This window comes from Hyposmocoma kahamanoa, unplaced genomic scaffold, assembly GCF_003589595.1.
Source record: "Hyposmocoma kahamanoa isolate Upper Pololo Valley unplaced genomic scaffold, ASM358959v1 92, whole genome shotgun sequence".
Lineage (NCBI taxonomy): Eukaryota > Metazoa > Arthropoda > Insecta > Lepidoptera > Cosmopterigidae > Hyposmocoma > Hyposmocoma kahamanoa.
Genome location: NW_020654748.1, coordinates 17,227,463 through 17,242,422, shown reverse-complemented (window position 1 = coordinate 17,242,422; position 14,960 = coordinate 17,227,463). Strand labels below are relative to the sequence as shown.

Sequence of the window (14,960 nt, the reverse complement as noted above, 5' to 3'; positions counted from 1 at the left end):
ACGACTTCACGCATTAACTGCAGCAGTTGGAACAGACTTTGTGCTGCCGAGATCGACTGCATGTGAAGTCATTATCCAAAACCTCGACTGCATGAAGTTGATTACGACTTCACGCAATTGAAACCAACTTCACGCGGTCGAGATCGACTGACTGCAGTTAATGTGAGAAGTCGTTATCAACTTCATGCAGTCGTGGTCTCGATTGCATGAAGTTGATTACAATTTCACGCATTAACTGCAAATATGCAGTCAATCTGTTAGCAGCGTAACTTTGATATTTAACGAATTCATCTAAAATTATTTCAAGAACGACTAACATTCATCAAAATTACATTATTCCTATCGATCAGTGCCACTACCAAGAATTTGTCGGGACTGTGAAAAACAATTTTATCAAGTGCGTCTTAGTAGAATCAATCACTCTCTTTGATGGAATCAATCAGATTAGCTAATACCTGATGAAATCACAAATCACACATGTACCTGACATGGCTTAAATGTTTTTAGAAGATCCACTTGGTAAGAGTCACTTTTTTTAGGGTAACAACTGCATAAAACATTCATTTAAAAAATGTTAGAACATGTGATCATAAACGGTGCTGTAGGTACAATTTGCCGTACAAATCGCCAATACATACATACGCCAATCGATACCGTATACTCTGTATAGAGCATGGTATAGAGGTACAGTTGATCCTAACGGTTGTGTAGTGTAGTTCTATTTTAGCAGGACAAACATGAGTAAGTGCCTTTCACGATGTTATTTGATTACGGCTTGCAGCATGTTTCAGTCCTTACTGTAACACGCTTTAGATACATTTTAGCTGTTCACATAAACTAGGTTTTATTGCTATTGTTTTACATGGTGTGTTATGATTATGATTTAATAAACAAAAGAAAATGTGAGTATAGAGTTTTATTTAGGGCAGAGAAATTCTAAATTTTTATAGTAAACATTTTTTGTGTGGGAATGATTTTTTTATATACGCAATAGGTCCGAACCAAAGAGTATACCCGACTTCACTAGAATGTGTTATTATTAAATATTAAAAATATTAATTAACAACCATGGCAAGTAAACCATGGCGTTACATTCATTAAAACTAAAATTAGGCGCTGACTAAATTCCATCCAGACTTCTCTCAAATAAACCATGTTCCAAGCTGCTGTATCTTTGAGATGTCTGGCATCTTAATTAGACATCTCTGCACCTGCACCGGAGACAGATACGTTCCTCTCAATCTCTCATTCGTGAATTATATAGTATCTTTACGTTGCTGTAGTAAATTCTGAAGTAATTTAGAATATGAAATTTTGCTTTTGTGGTATTACGTTTTAAGTTTTCATTTATTCAAACTTTTGTATTTTGTAATCAATATTAGTTTTGACCAATTTTAGTGTTTTGTTTGCGACAATTTAAAAATATAATTTATTTGACCATACCACATTAACAATTTTTATACCTTATGATTTATTTACAATAACTCCTAACCTCCTATAAAAAATCTCCCTGTCCACACCGAATTGCTGCCGCCAGACCAGGCATACTCACTTTTGGAAAGAAATTGAAATCAATCTTACTTGAAAATAGCTGAAAATTTAAATTTGAAATTTGAATGTTGTGCGGAATACCACGAAGTCGTAATCAACTTCATGCAGCCGAGACCTCGACGACATAAAGTTGATAACGACTTCACGCATTAACAGCATGCAGTTGAATGCATGTTTGCAGTTGGAAGTATTCACGCATTAAGTGCAAACGCGCAGTTCATCTGTTAGCCGCCATAAATGATTTTTGGTTGGTTACGAACCAGAGTAAGTGAGCGTTACCAAGTTTTTAAACTTTCAAAATCTCTAATATATTGTAGAATTTTGAAGCGGCTGTCACCGCCATTTAGGTGAGTACTTACTATGGGAGTATTACGAGTATTCCGATAAACAATTATTTTCATAAAATTTGTCCCTTACTAAGTTTGCTCTGGAACAGCCGTATGGGTATTGATTGTTAAAAAGGCACAGACTCATTTACAGAAACTACGACGTAGACTAAAACAGGAGGAAAAGACGCGCGCACAGGAAAACTTATCTATATCGAATAAATCGTTTCTGGCGGACTCTCGAGTACAAATTGGCGATTGAGTGAGTGTCAGTAAACGCGCACAAGACGAAAGTTACCGGAAGTCTTTTGGTCCTAACAAAGTAATATTTTGGCAAAACATCGTCAAAAAAGCTAATTGGTTAAGATACTCGAGAATGGGTTGGTTATCGCTATATTGGGTCGCACGATTGCATTTATGCTTAGGGCATGCTACATAAAGTTGATACGCTGTAAGCTAGTAATTTAAAGTAACAAAAATAATAATAATGTGCCAGCCAACCACACCAATTACCCGCTCTCAAATTAGGGAACTCCGTCATAGTAATGAGTACCAGAGCAACGGAAATCACTACCCAGAAAAGTAGAATCAATTTAGAAAAGTTCATTTCCCAAATTGGTCCCACTGGGAATTGAACCCGGGACGTTTTCATCCAGCGTCCACAGTGCAAGCCGTTGGACTGCCGAAATTTTCGTATAAAAAATGTTTTGCTCCATAAAGTAATTTAATTAAATCAGAGAAAGAGGCTATGATCCACGCTCTGGACCTTACTTGGTGCAACAAATTTCGTCGGCTATTCAGCGCGGTAATGCTGCCAGTGTTATGGGGACGTTTGAGCCAGCTAAGATACAGAGCGGTTCTGTTTCATTCTTATAGTTGAATGGAAATGACTAAGTCTAGCGAATTGAATTATTAATTTCTTTGTGACGAAGCCTGGTTGCTGACTTATATTTGTGTCTTCCCGACGAAGCCTACGTTGCGGATTGGCATAATTATGTAATTAATTTAGTTTTTAAATGAATTGAAGTAAAACGTTTACATTAAAAAAAAATTAATTAAAGTGCAGGTTTAAATTTGAAATTTAATTATATTTTATATGATGTAGTACCAAATGTGACCCAAAGATAGATCATACTACAGTCATATTTTAGTACTGTACAAAAGGATTCCTTTTGCCGATATTGCGAATATTATATTATCTTTGACATGGGTTCAAATAACTTCCGATTCCGAAACAAAAAGGCGGTTCCGAAACAAAAAGCGGACACTTTCGGTAGACTTTTCGAACAATTTTCTGAAATCACTTTCAGCGCTTTATCGTATATAAAAGATATATAAAAAATCATAGTGACAAATTGACGCGTCACGGTTGAAATACCTGGGGTATTTCAAATGGTTTCAGAATCCCTCAAGAGCAACCACTACCACGTTATTGTAGATAATACAGTGGCCTGTGTGGAAGTCCTTGAATCGACTTCGCAACTCAGGGAGGTCACTAAGACCAGATGTTTAAATGGGGGTTCAGGGATACTAGTCTAACCCGAAGTGACTGAGATACTACAACACAGTCCATAGAGCACTTCCTGTTGTGCCCTTGTAGTGTCACGGATTGAGTTATCAATGTGGTAATATAGTATCCAGAAACAACATACAAACAAACAAGCCCTAAAATAAGAAAGTCATCAACACTATAAGAAGAAGATGTCAGTAATCGATGAAAAGTCGTAATAATATTACCTTACAAGAAACTGTAATTGAAATGCATGTCGAATGGAAGTGTGAAAGAGTTCATCTAGGGAAGTACTGCCACCTTATCTATTTCTGCCGCCGAACAATAATGTGAGCATTACTGCGTTCTCCAGGCACATTGGGCTTGTCAACTTATGTCTCTGGGTGACGGCGCAGTGGAGGTGCCCCAAAGATCTTTGTGATTTAAACACTGTTTTTGTTAAGAACAGGCGTGTCACTTACCACCAGGTGCGCGACTAGTTCGTCCCGTCACTAGGTACTGTCATAAAAAAAATTCACGCAGATTTAGGAAGACGAAATACGCTCTGATGACAACACACTCTCAAAGTCACACACAACCTCCTATCAAACACCATACTGCATTTATTTGATTACGGTCTATAAATGTAGTTAACCAGACAACAGAATGAAAGAAAAAACATAATCGTAATATTAATAATTTATTACTATGAAAGGATGCACCATTTAATCTATTAAAATACAAATTTTATCATGTCATAATATTTCGGAACGATTACACGCTACATGGCCATAGGTTGACGGGTTGACCAGTCTACCCCTGACCTTGGAGCGTGTAATCGTTTCAAAATAGCTGGGAAATAAAAAGAACTCATTTCGTGTTAAGAAACATGGGATAAATAATCAATGTGAATAACCACGAAAGCCGTAAAATCTATATTTTTTATTTTATTTACCTGTCTAAGTATAATAAGACTATGCGCACATTTATGTACTTATGCAAGTCTCTTTATGCGAAATAAAGAATACTTTTTTGTATTGTAAATACGTATGTATATTTAGCTCTACAGTACCTACTTGAAATAACTAAAAAAAATTTATGAACGGTAAATTCGCACGTTGTAGAGCACTCAGTATGCCCTAGTGACCTGGCAGTGAATAGCGACGGAAGTCAAGTGGTGACCTTTTCACGTCTGCGAATTCGCAAATTAGGCTTATAGAGTTTGCAAAACATTTGCATATTTCCTTCGAACTTTGAATGTGAAAATTCGAGAAGAGGATTTTACAGAAACGAGAAAGGTCAGGCGTTGCATTAATGTTGACTACTTTTAAGGCTTATAATTAATTAAGTTTTAAACACAAACAAGATAATAAATATTTAATAGAAAATTCTAACCGTGGGGCGACGGCTTAAGAATACATTGTCGCCTCCCCATACATGCCCGTGGGGGTCGTAAGAGGCGACCGAGGGCGTCACAAGTGTCCATCTGCTTAGCGTTGTGGTAGGCTCTGTGCCGACTGGATAGCGACCACAGTACACACGGCGGAAAACCCTCCACAGTGAAACGCTTTTGCGAATCGCGTTCAGGGATCAGTTGGTGTACATCCAGTGCATTTGGCCAGACCGGCAAAATGATAGTGACGGAGTGAAGATATTTGTATTTTCCATCCGTTACTCTCATCCCTGGACTGTATTCGCACTTTCCATCAGGCGCGGTGCAGTCATTTTGTCGAGTCGCAATAAAAAAAAAAAAAAAATAAAAAAAAATAAAAAAAAAATATTTTGAACAGGTTTAATAAAAGCGACCTTCAATAAAAGTATAAAATTCAAAGATATAAAATTCACAATCTGAATGAACGTCCTTACTTTGCCAGGGATACACTACGAAAATATAACATATTCATATAGAAGTAACGGAGACATAGGCATAGCCACGACAGTTTATGGTTGATTTGGTAAATCATAATTCATTTCAGACATCTAAGCACACCTGCACGCGTACCAGGGATGCCGCACATGTAGCTTATGACGACAGCTGTAGATACGGACGCGGATACGAATTTTTCATAGTTGCAATCTGCGGATTCAAAATAAATGTGGAGTGTTGTGGATTTGGTGATCATTGAATTATAATTCATTTCAGTAAAAGATAATAATTTTACATAATTTTATTAAAAAAGAGATGAAAAATGGGAGGCATAGAAATATTACAACATTTATTAAATTTTTGACGTTTTTGATGTTAAAAAAAGTTTTTGAAGATGACGTCGGCCGTCCTTTGTGAATAGAGCTGGGCTATCTTGAATGAAAAGTTTCGTAAGTCAATGTAAACTCAATCATTTTAGTTTAGAATACCTACCTGTTGCCTGCACTACACGATGCCGAACTCTCAATTCCTGATTGGCTAATTAGCATTAGTGTTCGGCACGCGCGTTGTGTACTGTTCTAGACGTTCTTGTCGTGACCTGCAAAACATCAGCATCCGCAGAAACTCTGCATCGATTGATTGGGATATTGAATGCGGAAGCAGGGGGTCTACTCCCATTCTCCGTCCAACATCCGTCCGAAACAATAACTGTCAAATACGTCGACCAAATAAAAAAACCATCAAGATCACAATCATGCATCTTTTAATTTGGTCTTGTACTACTTATTTGACAGTAATTGTTTCAATGCAGATGCCCGCGATATCCCTAGTGCCTACTCCTACTGCTAGGCAGACGTAAGATTGCTGCTATAAAGTGTGTGACGTGCCGCAGCGAGACTCGCCCCAAAGCGCCGGTCGATCGCGCGTCATGGAAAGTTCCGCGGACCAATGCCAGCGTTCCTCCACTTACTACTTTAAGAACCTCCACTGGGTGAGGGGCTGTTGAGAGCAATCTGTTGCGCGTGAACATTGCTCGCATTCCGACCCGCGTAAAGATTACCTGCCCAACTCACTGCGCGTGACCAAGGCGCAGTCTCAGGTCGTCCGAATCGCTCACTCTTCAGCTCCGCCACCGACCTACTCTGTCCGATTCCCGCAGAGGAGGATTAATTGCTGCGCGTGACCAAGGCTCAATCCCAGGCCGTGCGAATTGCCCCCTCTTCCCTCCGTGAGCTTACCCCTTTAGCCTGCCGCCATCAATAGATTAAGTTAGGGTAGTAACCCCGGATGGTTAATGAAGTTCTAGTGTAAAGTTAAGTGCATGTGTTGATTACTGTAGAACCGAACAACAAATGCTCAATCTTAAAGCTTGGTGTTGGTTTCCTTTGTTAGTTATAAAATCTTGGATAATTCCTATAGATGAACGATAGTGTGCTTGTCCCGGCCCGGAAATATGCTACATTACAAGTGGTTGCATAGAATAATTTCAATTTCATATTTCGTGCAATACTGTGTGAAATTTTTTATTTCATGCTATCTTAGGAGATTTAATTTCTCATCAATGAGAACAGCTTTTACAACGAGGACAGGAGGGTCTGGAAGATGTAAGATGGAAGATGTAAGGATCAAATTACGCAAAACCCATTACTACTCGGTACTAAATGTTCAGGACTCGATCAAAATGGACGGTAAATCTGATTAGTTTTCGGGATTTGAACAGAGTCCTCACAGCAAAAGTTGTTGGTATTGATGAGTAGAATACCTTAAAAAATGACAGCCTGTATATTCAATTGGGAAACATTTGTAATAAAACGTTTAAAAATTCAAGGAAAGTAATTATTTTTCGTATGATATTTTTTTATTTCCACTTTTAAATATCTGCTGAGTAAAGAAAGTTGTCATGAACCGAAGCATCCCCCACTTAATGATGAGCGCAGGTAACTGTAGCCACATAAATCAAAACTTTGCAGATTCGCACTCCTCTTAGTAAGTTACAAAGTACCTTTTGGCCTCAGTTTATAGCTGTAATCAGATTTCAGAGCTCGTTGTAATTTGTAGTTCGATATTTATTTAAACAATATAGGAGACGTGTAGATATAGTTTTTTAATATAAGAAATAGTTATTAATATATTGGAAACGAGCCATTTTTAGGATTTAAATCGTGAATATTTGTCTTTTTTTTTCAAATAAACCAGCGTTTCGCGCCCTTTACAAGTTCCATGATCACGAGAGACTGAGATAGTGAAGTCATTAACCATTTGTGTAGACATATAATACGCGGTTTAGCGGTTTAGATCCAATAAAATAGTTTCATTTCCATTTTGTAACAATCGCGAAAACCACAAACTCGAGAAGTATTAATACTATTTATGTAGCAATTTGCAAATGCGAGTATGCTGCATTTTCAACAAATAAGTGTTGCTAGGCATACAAAAAATATAAAGGACTTAGGCAAGTACAAACAATAATAAAATAATTATATCTAGAACATTTTTTTTTTGCATATCTATTTGCCAAGTTTTATTGACTTCAATTACCGGAAAGTGCGCGAAACCGGACTCATCCCATAATTTGTCACTTTTAGATGTGGAATAATTTCTTCAAATGTAAATAAGACCAATACTGATGCACCCTCTTTTCAACAAAAAATAATCACCAAAATCGGTTCACAAATAAAGAAGTTATCACAAAAAAGAAAAAATACAGACGAATTGAAAACCTCCTCCTTCTTTTTAATTTGGTTAAAAGTTATATTTATTGAAGTTACATTGCGTGTAGTGGTGTAGCGCGGCACAGTAATGAGCCCTCATTACTGTGCCGCGGCGGCAAACGCGGCCGATCTCTAACTATTATTATTTTTTACTTAAAATTACACAATAAATACCATATATTTGAGAAAATTATATCCTGAACAACACAAAACTTGGCAACGGCAGGCGAACATAAAAACACAATAGAGCTGTGCCTGCTCGAACGTTTGTAATTGTGAAAATAAAGGGAGCGGCCAATTTAAGGTTAGCTCCGGGCGGCAGAAATCGACGCTACGCTACTCCTTATGTGAGTTCCTATTTCCCACATCTAGTGTTCTATACTCGAACATTTATTTATAGTTATAATTGGGCGATTATAAATAACTGTAGCTTCTTATCAAAAAGTTAATCTAGTGAAGTACTGCTACAATAACTGCTTCTGCCGACAAGCAATGACTTTTTTATTATTATACCAAATTATGGGACGAACAAGTCGTGCGCATTACGACACTGCCACACCGCTCACCACCCTGAGACATAAGTTGACAAGTCACATGTAGAGTCAACCATGACCATAGGACCTGTAAGAGCCCGAGACGTCGGTTTGTTTGAAAAAACAAATATACGCGATTTAAATTCGGAAAAATAGTTTCATTTCCTATGTGTAACAATCGCGTAAACCTAAGAACCCGATAAGTCACATGTATCTGTAATTTCACCAGCAGCCTTACAACCGCTGGGCAATTTGCAAATTTTGAGATAAATGCAAAATTTAATAATTAATAGGGCTTCAGTTTAAAACCAAATTTTAGCACGTTCTCTGTAGTACTTAAAGAGAAATATCTCCATACAAAAATTATGTACAAACTTCATTGACTTACAATTATATGGACGTCGGGTCCGCGCTAAAAAGTGTCCGCACTTGTAAGGCGCTAAAATCGTATACAGAGCGCGACACTCCGCTTTAGTCTTCATTTGTTCTACTGACAGCGCGATACTGCGATGACATTACAATTTAAATTTCGAATAGGTTGACTTGGGACATTTTTTTCGTGGTTTTTGTATTAGACCCGTCGTCCATTTATTTGTAAGTCAATGACAAACTTAGATATTTTATCCTTTAATAATTCGTTTTAGGCTTTTATTTTAACCTGTTTTTAGGATTTTATATGATCGGATAAAGTACATCCTGTCATGTAATACATTAGTACATTCTTTAGACAATATCATTAGGTGAATAGTAATTTTTTTATAAAATCGTTATAAAATAGTAAAATATAAACTATTTCTAGCAAAACATTTTTCCCGCTTTTCCTCCCGAGATTCGCCTTTAAAGGTTGTTGCCACAAAAATCTAAATAAAGTGCCTATTTCTTCGATTTCAAATTCTGTGGTTGGTGGCCACTTGTCAACACACATTAAGCGTATTAAAGATGTAAAATATAAATAGATCTTCTTTTAAGAATTTTCTACTATTTACCCAGGTAATTTGAGATATTACAGTATTGGCAGTCTTGTTATGCTTACGTGTAGATAATTAGGGCCAGTCAGGTTTGAATATGTAGGCATCTTCGCAAATGCACAAACGATCTATCCACCTACCCTCTGCTCTTATCCTAGAAAAACGCACTGATTTCAGAGTAGGACATTCCCCGTTTTCACGGGTTCTGTTGTAACTACGCCGCGCTAGCGAACGGTCGCTTTGATGCGATATCACCGTAGCAGTTTTCCAACGGCAATACGGAAAATCATCTTAGTACATCATTAATCTGTGAGAGACCAGAGTGGGTAGCGCGACAACCCCTAACACCTGTAGGGCTAGCACGACCGGGCGCGACTTATACGAGAGCGACATAAAGCGCGATATACTGCTATTGTCGCGCTTTATATCGCTCTCACGCAAGTCACGTCTTGTCGTGCTAGCTCTACTGGGCAAACGCATAAAGACTGGCGACCAAACCAGTTGTATTGGTCGATCGATACTCATCGAAGAAACAACCCAAGTCGGTCAGTGCGTTCACCTACCCCTATATATAGCCACTTTACTTAAAGAATTAATATTCCTGGCACAAATGCATTAGAACACATTAAACACACAATATACGAAACTGTACACTTACAATTGCATTTATTATTTTTTATTTGCACTTTTAACTGCCTCCGTAGCCGAACGGTTAGCATGACTGCCACGCAGAGGTCTCAGGTTCGATTCCCGGGTCGGGAGAAATATTTGTATAACCTACATTTATTTGTCTCGTGAGTTTGGGTGTAATTTGTGGTTGTCTATGTGTGTGTCCATGGCACCCGCGACACAGGGTTTCCCTAGTGCGGGGCTATGTTGAGTGTGTGCATTATTATTATTATTTGCAGTTATTTTATATTTTACCTTTTTATACGTCCTAATAAAGAACTCACGGATGAAAAGACATCATCTTTGTCATTTATCCGGCTTCACTGAAAACGTATTCCAACGATGCATTACAAAAAGTGGAGTAAAGACCATTTTGGTAACATTTTAATATAATTGTTTTATTTTGTGTTTTGTCCTTGGTTCATTTTATTTTTGATATATTTTTGTTACCTGTAATCCAAATTTATACAATATTTCTTTCTTTCCTTCCTTCTAGTATAATTGCGTGCTGGCAAATGGGGTCCAACCAACATGGAATTGAACACTTACTACCAAATTCTTACATAATATAATAATAAAAAGTCAGACATCCAAGCCAATTACAGGGTTTCAAACTAGGAAAGTCTGTGTACTTTCATATATCTATGGTAATAAAAGTATATAATTAACACAAACACACGAACCAATTTCGAAAAGTTCCCAAATTGGAAATGAATCGTGGGCCTTTTGTAGCACCTGCAGAGCTAACCGTGGATCAACAACGTCAAATGTATCTCACAACCAATAAAGAAAATCTTTTACTCTTTTAATAAGAAAACCTTCCCTCACTTGCCCTTTCCCAAGACGCATCTAGCAATGTGAAAATTTACTATCCAATCGGCAATAACTCTGAAGTGGTAACAACAGCTATATATCGCACACAGTGCCGTATTGCGCAAACATGTTATGGCCAACCAAAGACTACGTGATCCATGTCACGGATAGGGTAGAGTTTACGTTATTTATTTCGTCATTTTTGTTTAATAAATGACCCTTTTCTGGTGCTGTTAAGGATGATGTTACTTTGAATGTATATCTGTCATGTAATGAATCTGACAAATAAATCAAGTGTAAAGGTTTTTGTGATAAAGCTTCATTCTATGGAGAGTGTTATTGACATGTCTGTAACAATAAAATATGAAATATCCACCCCATGCAGACGATTTTGGAATATGTGAGATTTTTAACTTTAAAAGAACCAGGTTTTTCATTTCCGATATTACCGAGATCACCGATAAATTTAATCATACTAAAGCTGTAATCTAAGGTAAGTGTTATCGATATGCCTATTAAGTACAAAATATGCGGTATCCATCTCAAAAAGCAGTTAATTTTCATTTCCTATATTACCAGGATCACCGATAAGTTTAATTATACTAAAGAAAATAAAAAAATCCAATACAATAGTAAGTTGATTCCTACAAAGTGTTCGAGACGTAACAAGAAAAATATGTAGCTGAAACGACCTAAGCCTTGAAGGGTTCAGAAAAACAACATTGAATGAGTAGCAAGATTCCGAGCTAACATACGCAATGCGTCGTAAACTAGACGAAATGTATGAGTTCCACGGGATTCGCTTATATAACCACTGTCGTAAAATGAGCTTAATTTTCAAATGGTACGTTACTGCGCTCTAGGGTGCGAGAACAAGCGAAATCTTGACATCATTTTCCCAAACTTGTAATAACTGTAGCTAATGAGGTAAATTTATTTCATGTTATAAGAAATGTCTCCTAGCCATGTAATCAATATTTTTTACTTGATTTACGAGCGTTTCAATTCATTCCAAACACTTATAAATGACAGTATCATAAATGTTTCGAATGTTTATTAGTTCTGATTTACAATAAATAATAAATAACATTTGATAGGTGTAAAATGAGTACAATGCGCGATGGCTACTTGTAAATTAAGAATTAAATAAATTATAAATAAATGTCGCATGAATACGTAAAGTGCTACGTAAACACAATGTACGGTATTGCACAGCACAACAATAATAAGGATAAAAAAAACAAAAAAAATTTCCTGCGATCCGATGGAACTCGAACCAGTGTCTGTTGCCAACATGGCTACTGCTGTTACCAATTGAACTATAGATCGAGCCAGCAGTTCTTACAAATTTCTCTATTATGCCCGTTGCGAAAGATTCGTAAATTTATTAGGTTTAAACGGCGTTATTGTGAGAGACACTGGTTTGAGTGCAGTAGGATCAAAGGATTTTTTCTTTGTAAACACACAGTGACATCGAACAAACGTTCTATCTTTGCATCAATAATAATAACAATCCTATGGAGTATCGAGTTCTTAGATTTTCGTGATTGTTTACACATAGGAAATGAAACTATTTTTGCGGATTTAAATCACATATATTTGTTTTTTCAAACAAACCCTTTACAGGTCTTTACATATCCCTTACAGGTCAACCGTGACCATAGAACCCGTAAAGAGCTCGAAACGTTGGTTTGTTTGAAAAAACAAATATACGCGTTTTAAATCCGAAAAAATAGTTTCATTTCCAATCCAATGGAGCATTTCCACAAAACATAGATGAATATCATGATAGTAAAAACATTCAATAACAATAAATATCATAAAGGCTCTTTCGGAGTGCAGGCGCACGCGCGGCGGCGGGTGCGGTCGCGCGTGTCTTGGCTTCCTCCCTTTCACGGTGCCGAAGCGGCTACGAGCGGGTAGATCCACACGTCGAAATCGCAAACAGACTCTAGATCAAGCACTGTGAAAGGTACAGGTAGGCACCCACGCCCGCGCCCATCTCGAGACAGGCGCCGGCGCGCGTGGCCACTGTGAACGCAAGGAGCGTCTACGCACATGTGATTTACACGCACCCACACCCACCGCTACTCTGAATACGACCTAAGATATATTTTCCATAATTTTTTTGCTCTGTAACTGTTTTGCGTCGTATGGATATTTACAATGCTGCTGACAAAGCAATACGTATTGCCGAATACATAGTTGAGGAAATATAGAGTTCCCAACATAGCCACTACACGTTCTAAACCAGTTCAATTATTCAAATTATTTCCATACCATTTACGTCACTCCGCTTGCTCACAGGTCTCCTCTATGCATAGCAGGGATGTGTTCTGAAACAGTTAACATGAAATTTCACCGACGTCATGTCGCATATTTGTTTGACGTTATCTTGACCGTTATGAAAGTAATGTGACACGTTAATGTTTGTCGTTTCGTGCCACAAATCTTAATATTATTCCATATTCCTATTTTTCAGCCGACTACAGTGTAACGGTACAGTGCCAAACCAATACCAGAAATGGAACATAGATTACCAAAATAGAAAATAGAACCAGTGATAATATAAACACGTAGTGTAAACAGTGTGTGATGTCATTAGAAAACAGTGTGAACTCGAAAATGCAATGGGCCGGTGGAGGGGATAGAAATGACCGCTGCCGTAGCATACCTCATTCGTTCGTGAGTTTTCATTGAGTGTGGACGTGTGAAAGCATCAAAATGTCGGCAGGTAATTATTAGTATTTTTTCATTGAATTGCAAGCGCTTGACAGGGTAAATGTAAAAGTATATACATTATCTTAGATGTATCTTTTATATTACATACAGATTATTATTATAATCTGTATGGCTTAATTATTACGAATTATAAAAATGTGACAAAAGAGAAACATATAAGTGAAATAGAAAGCGAAAATAAAATAGGTTTCTACATCGTCGCAGCCAAAGCATAATGAAGACTCGGTACTTATACAGAGAGAAGGAACTCAACAAGATCTTAATTAATGTTTCTGAGTTTTGCCGTCTCTGTGGTGAGAGATAATTACACAACGTAAAAGAACGCTTGAAAAGGAAAAGCGGTAACTTGTATCTCGAGGAGAAAAGGGCATTATTTATTTTCTAAATTAGTCAAAGTCCATATTTATACTTTACGTTTCCATTGTCAGACATGGACCCTTATTACTTTCAATAAAAATATAGCCTTATATAAACAGGCAGTATACGGCCATTGTGTTGCTACTGTTCCGCCAATTTCATTCATATCCGCCTCTTTTGTTCCTGCTGGAGTATTGCAATTGATATACTCATTAGTACTGAAGGTAGTAATCACACGAACTACATCCAGACGTTTTAGCGTTTGCTATTACAAAGTATCGGTTTCAATGGAGGCGTGACTAGGCACTAAAATTAAATACACTGCGTATTATTTTTGTGTTCATGGATGGTAAATAAACAGTACCGCCTATAAAAATGTCTCTTCTTTTATTTATGCCGCAGTGCTTATATAGATTCAATATTAAATGTTCAATGTGAGTCACTAAATTTTGTCAGTGCGTTCTTAACCTTTTTTTATGTATGTTCCGCGATTACTCCGGCTATTATTATATATTTTTGTGAACTGATTTCGATGATACGTTTTTGTTGGAAAGAGTATTGGTTCCATTTAAATTTGAAGAAAATATTCCACCTCTAAGGATGGTGAATCCGTTCCGATAACCGATTTCAATAAAACTTGGCAAATAGATGTAATGCCGCGAACTTTTGAAATCAGATTTTATTTAATGAAAAAGTTACAGTTATGTTCGTGAGTTGTTGATACTTCTCTATGGACAAGCAATAGGACTTAAAAAGCACTTGGAAATCTCACTGTAAAGCCCGTAGTTGGTTTTTTGAGATCCAACATCAATATCCATGAACGGGTTAAGCTGAAATATATTATTAAAATTAGCTCAACCTTTCTGAAGTTACTTTTAATGTCGTTGCAGTTATACTATCGTGTCGAGTTATACAATATGAAAATAATGTAACC

The 14,960-nt window shown here is 37.1% G+C and overlaps 1 protein-coding gene across 6 annotated transcripts in view; it reads left to right on the top strand.

The window, feature by feature from the left end:
• LOC113236853 overlaps positions 1-14,960 on the top strand; it is a 71,996-nt gene that overhangs the window by 29,193 nt on the left and 27,843 nt on the right. For 3 of the 6 annotated variants that reach the window (XM_026473062.1, XM_026473057.1, XM_026473059.1), the window contains exon 2: positions 13,410-13,661. In XM_026473062.1, coding sequence (XP_026328847.1) covers positions 13,652-13,661 — 10 coding nt within the window. In that variant the 5' untranslated portion in view covers positions 13,410-13,651. Of the gene's footprint in view, positions 1-13,409; positions 13,662-14,960 lie in introns of those variants that run through there. The other 3 variants (XM_026473060.1, XM_026473061.1, XM_026473058.1) reach the window with 2 other exon arrangements.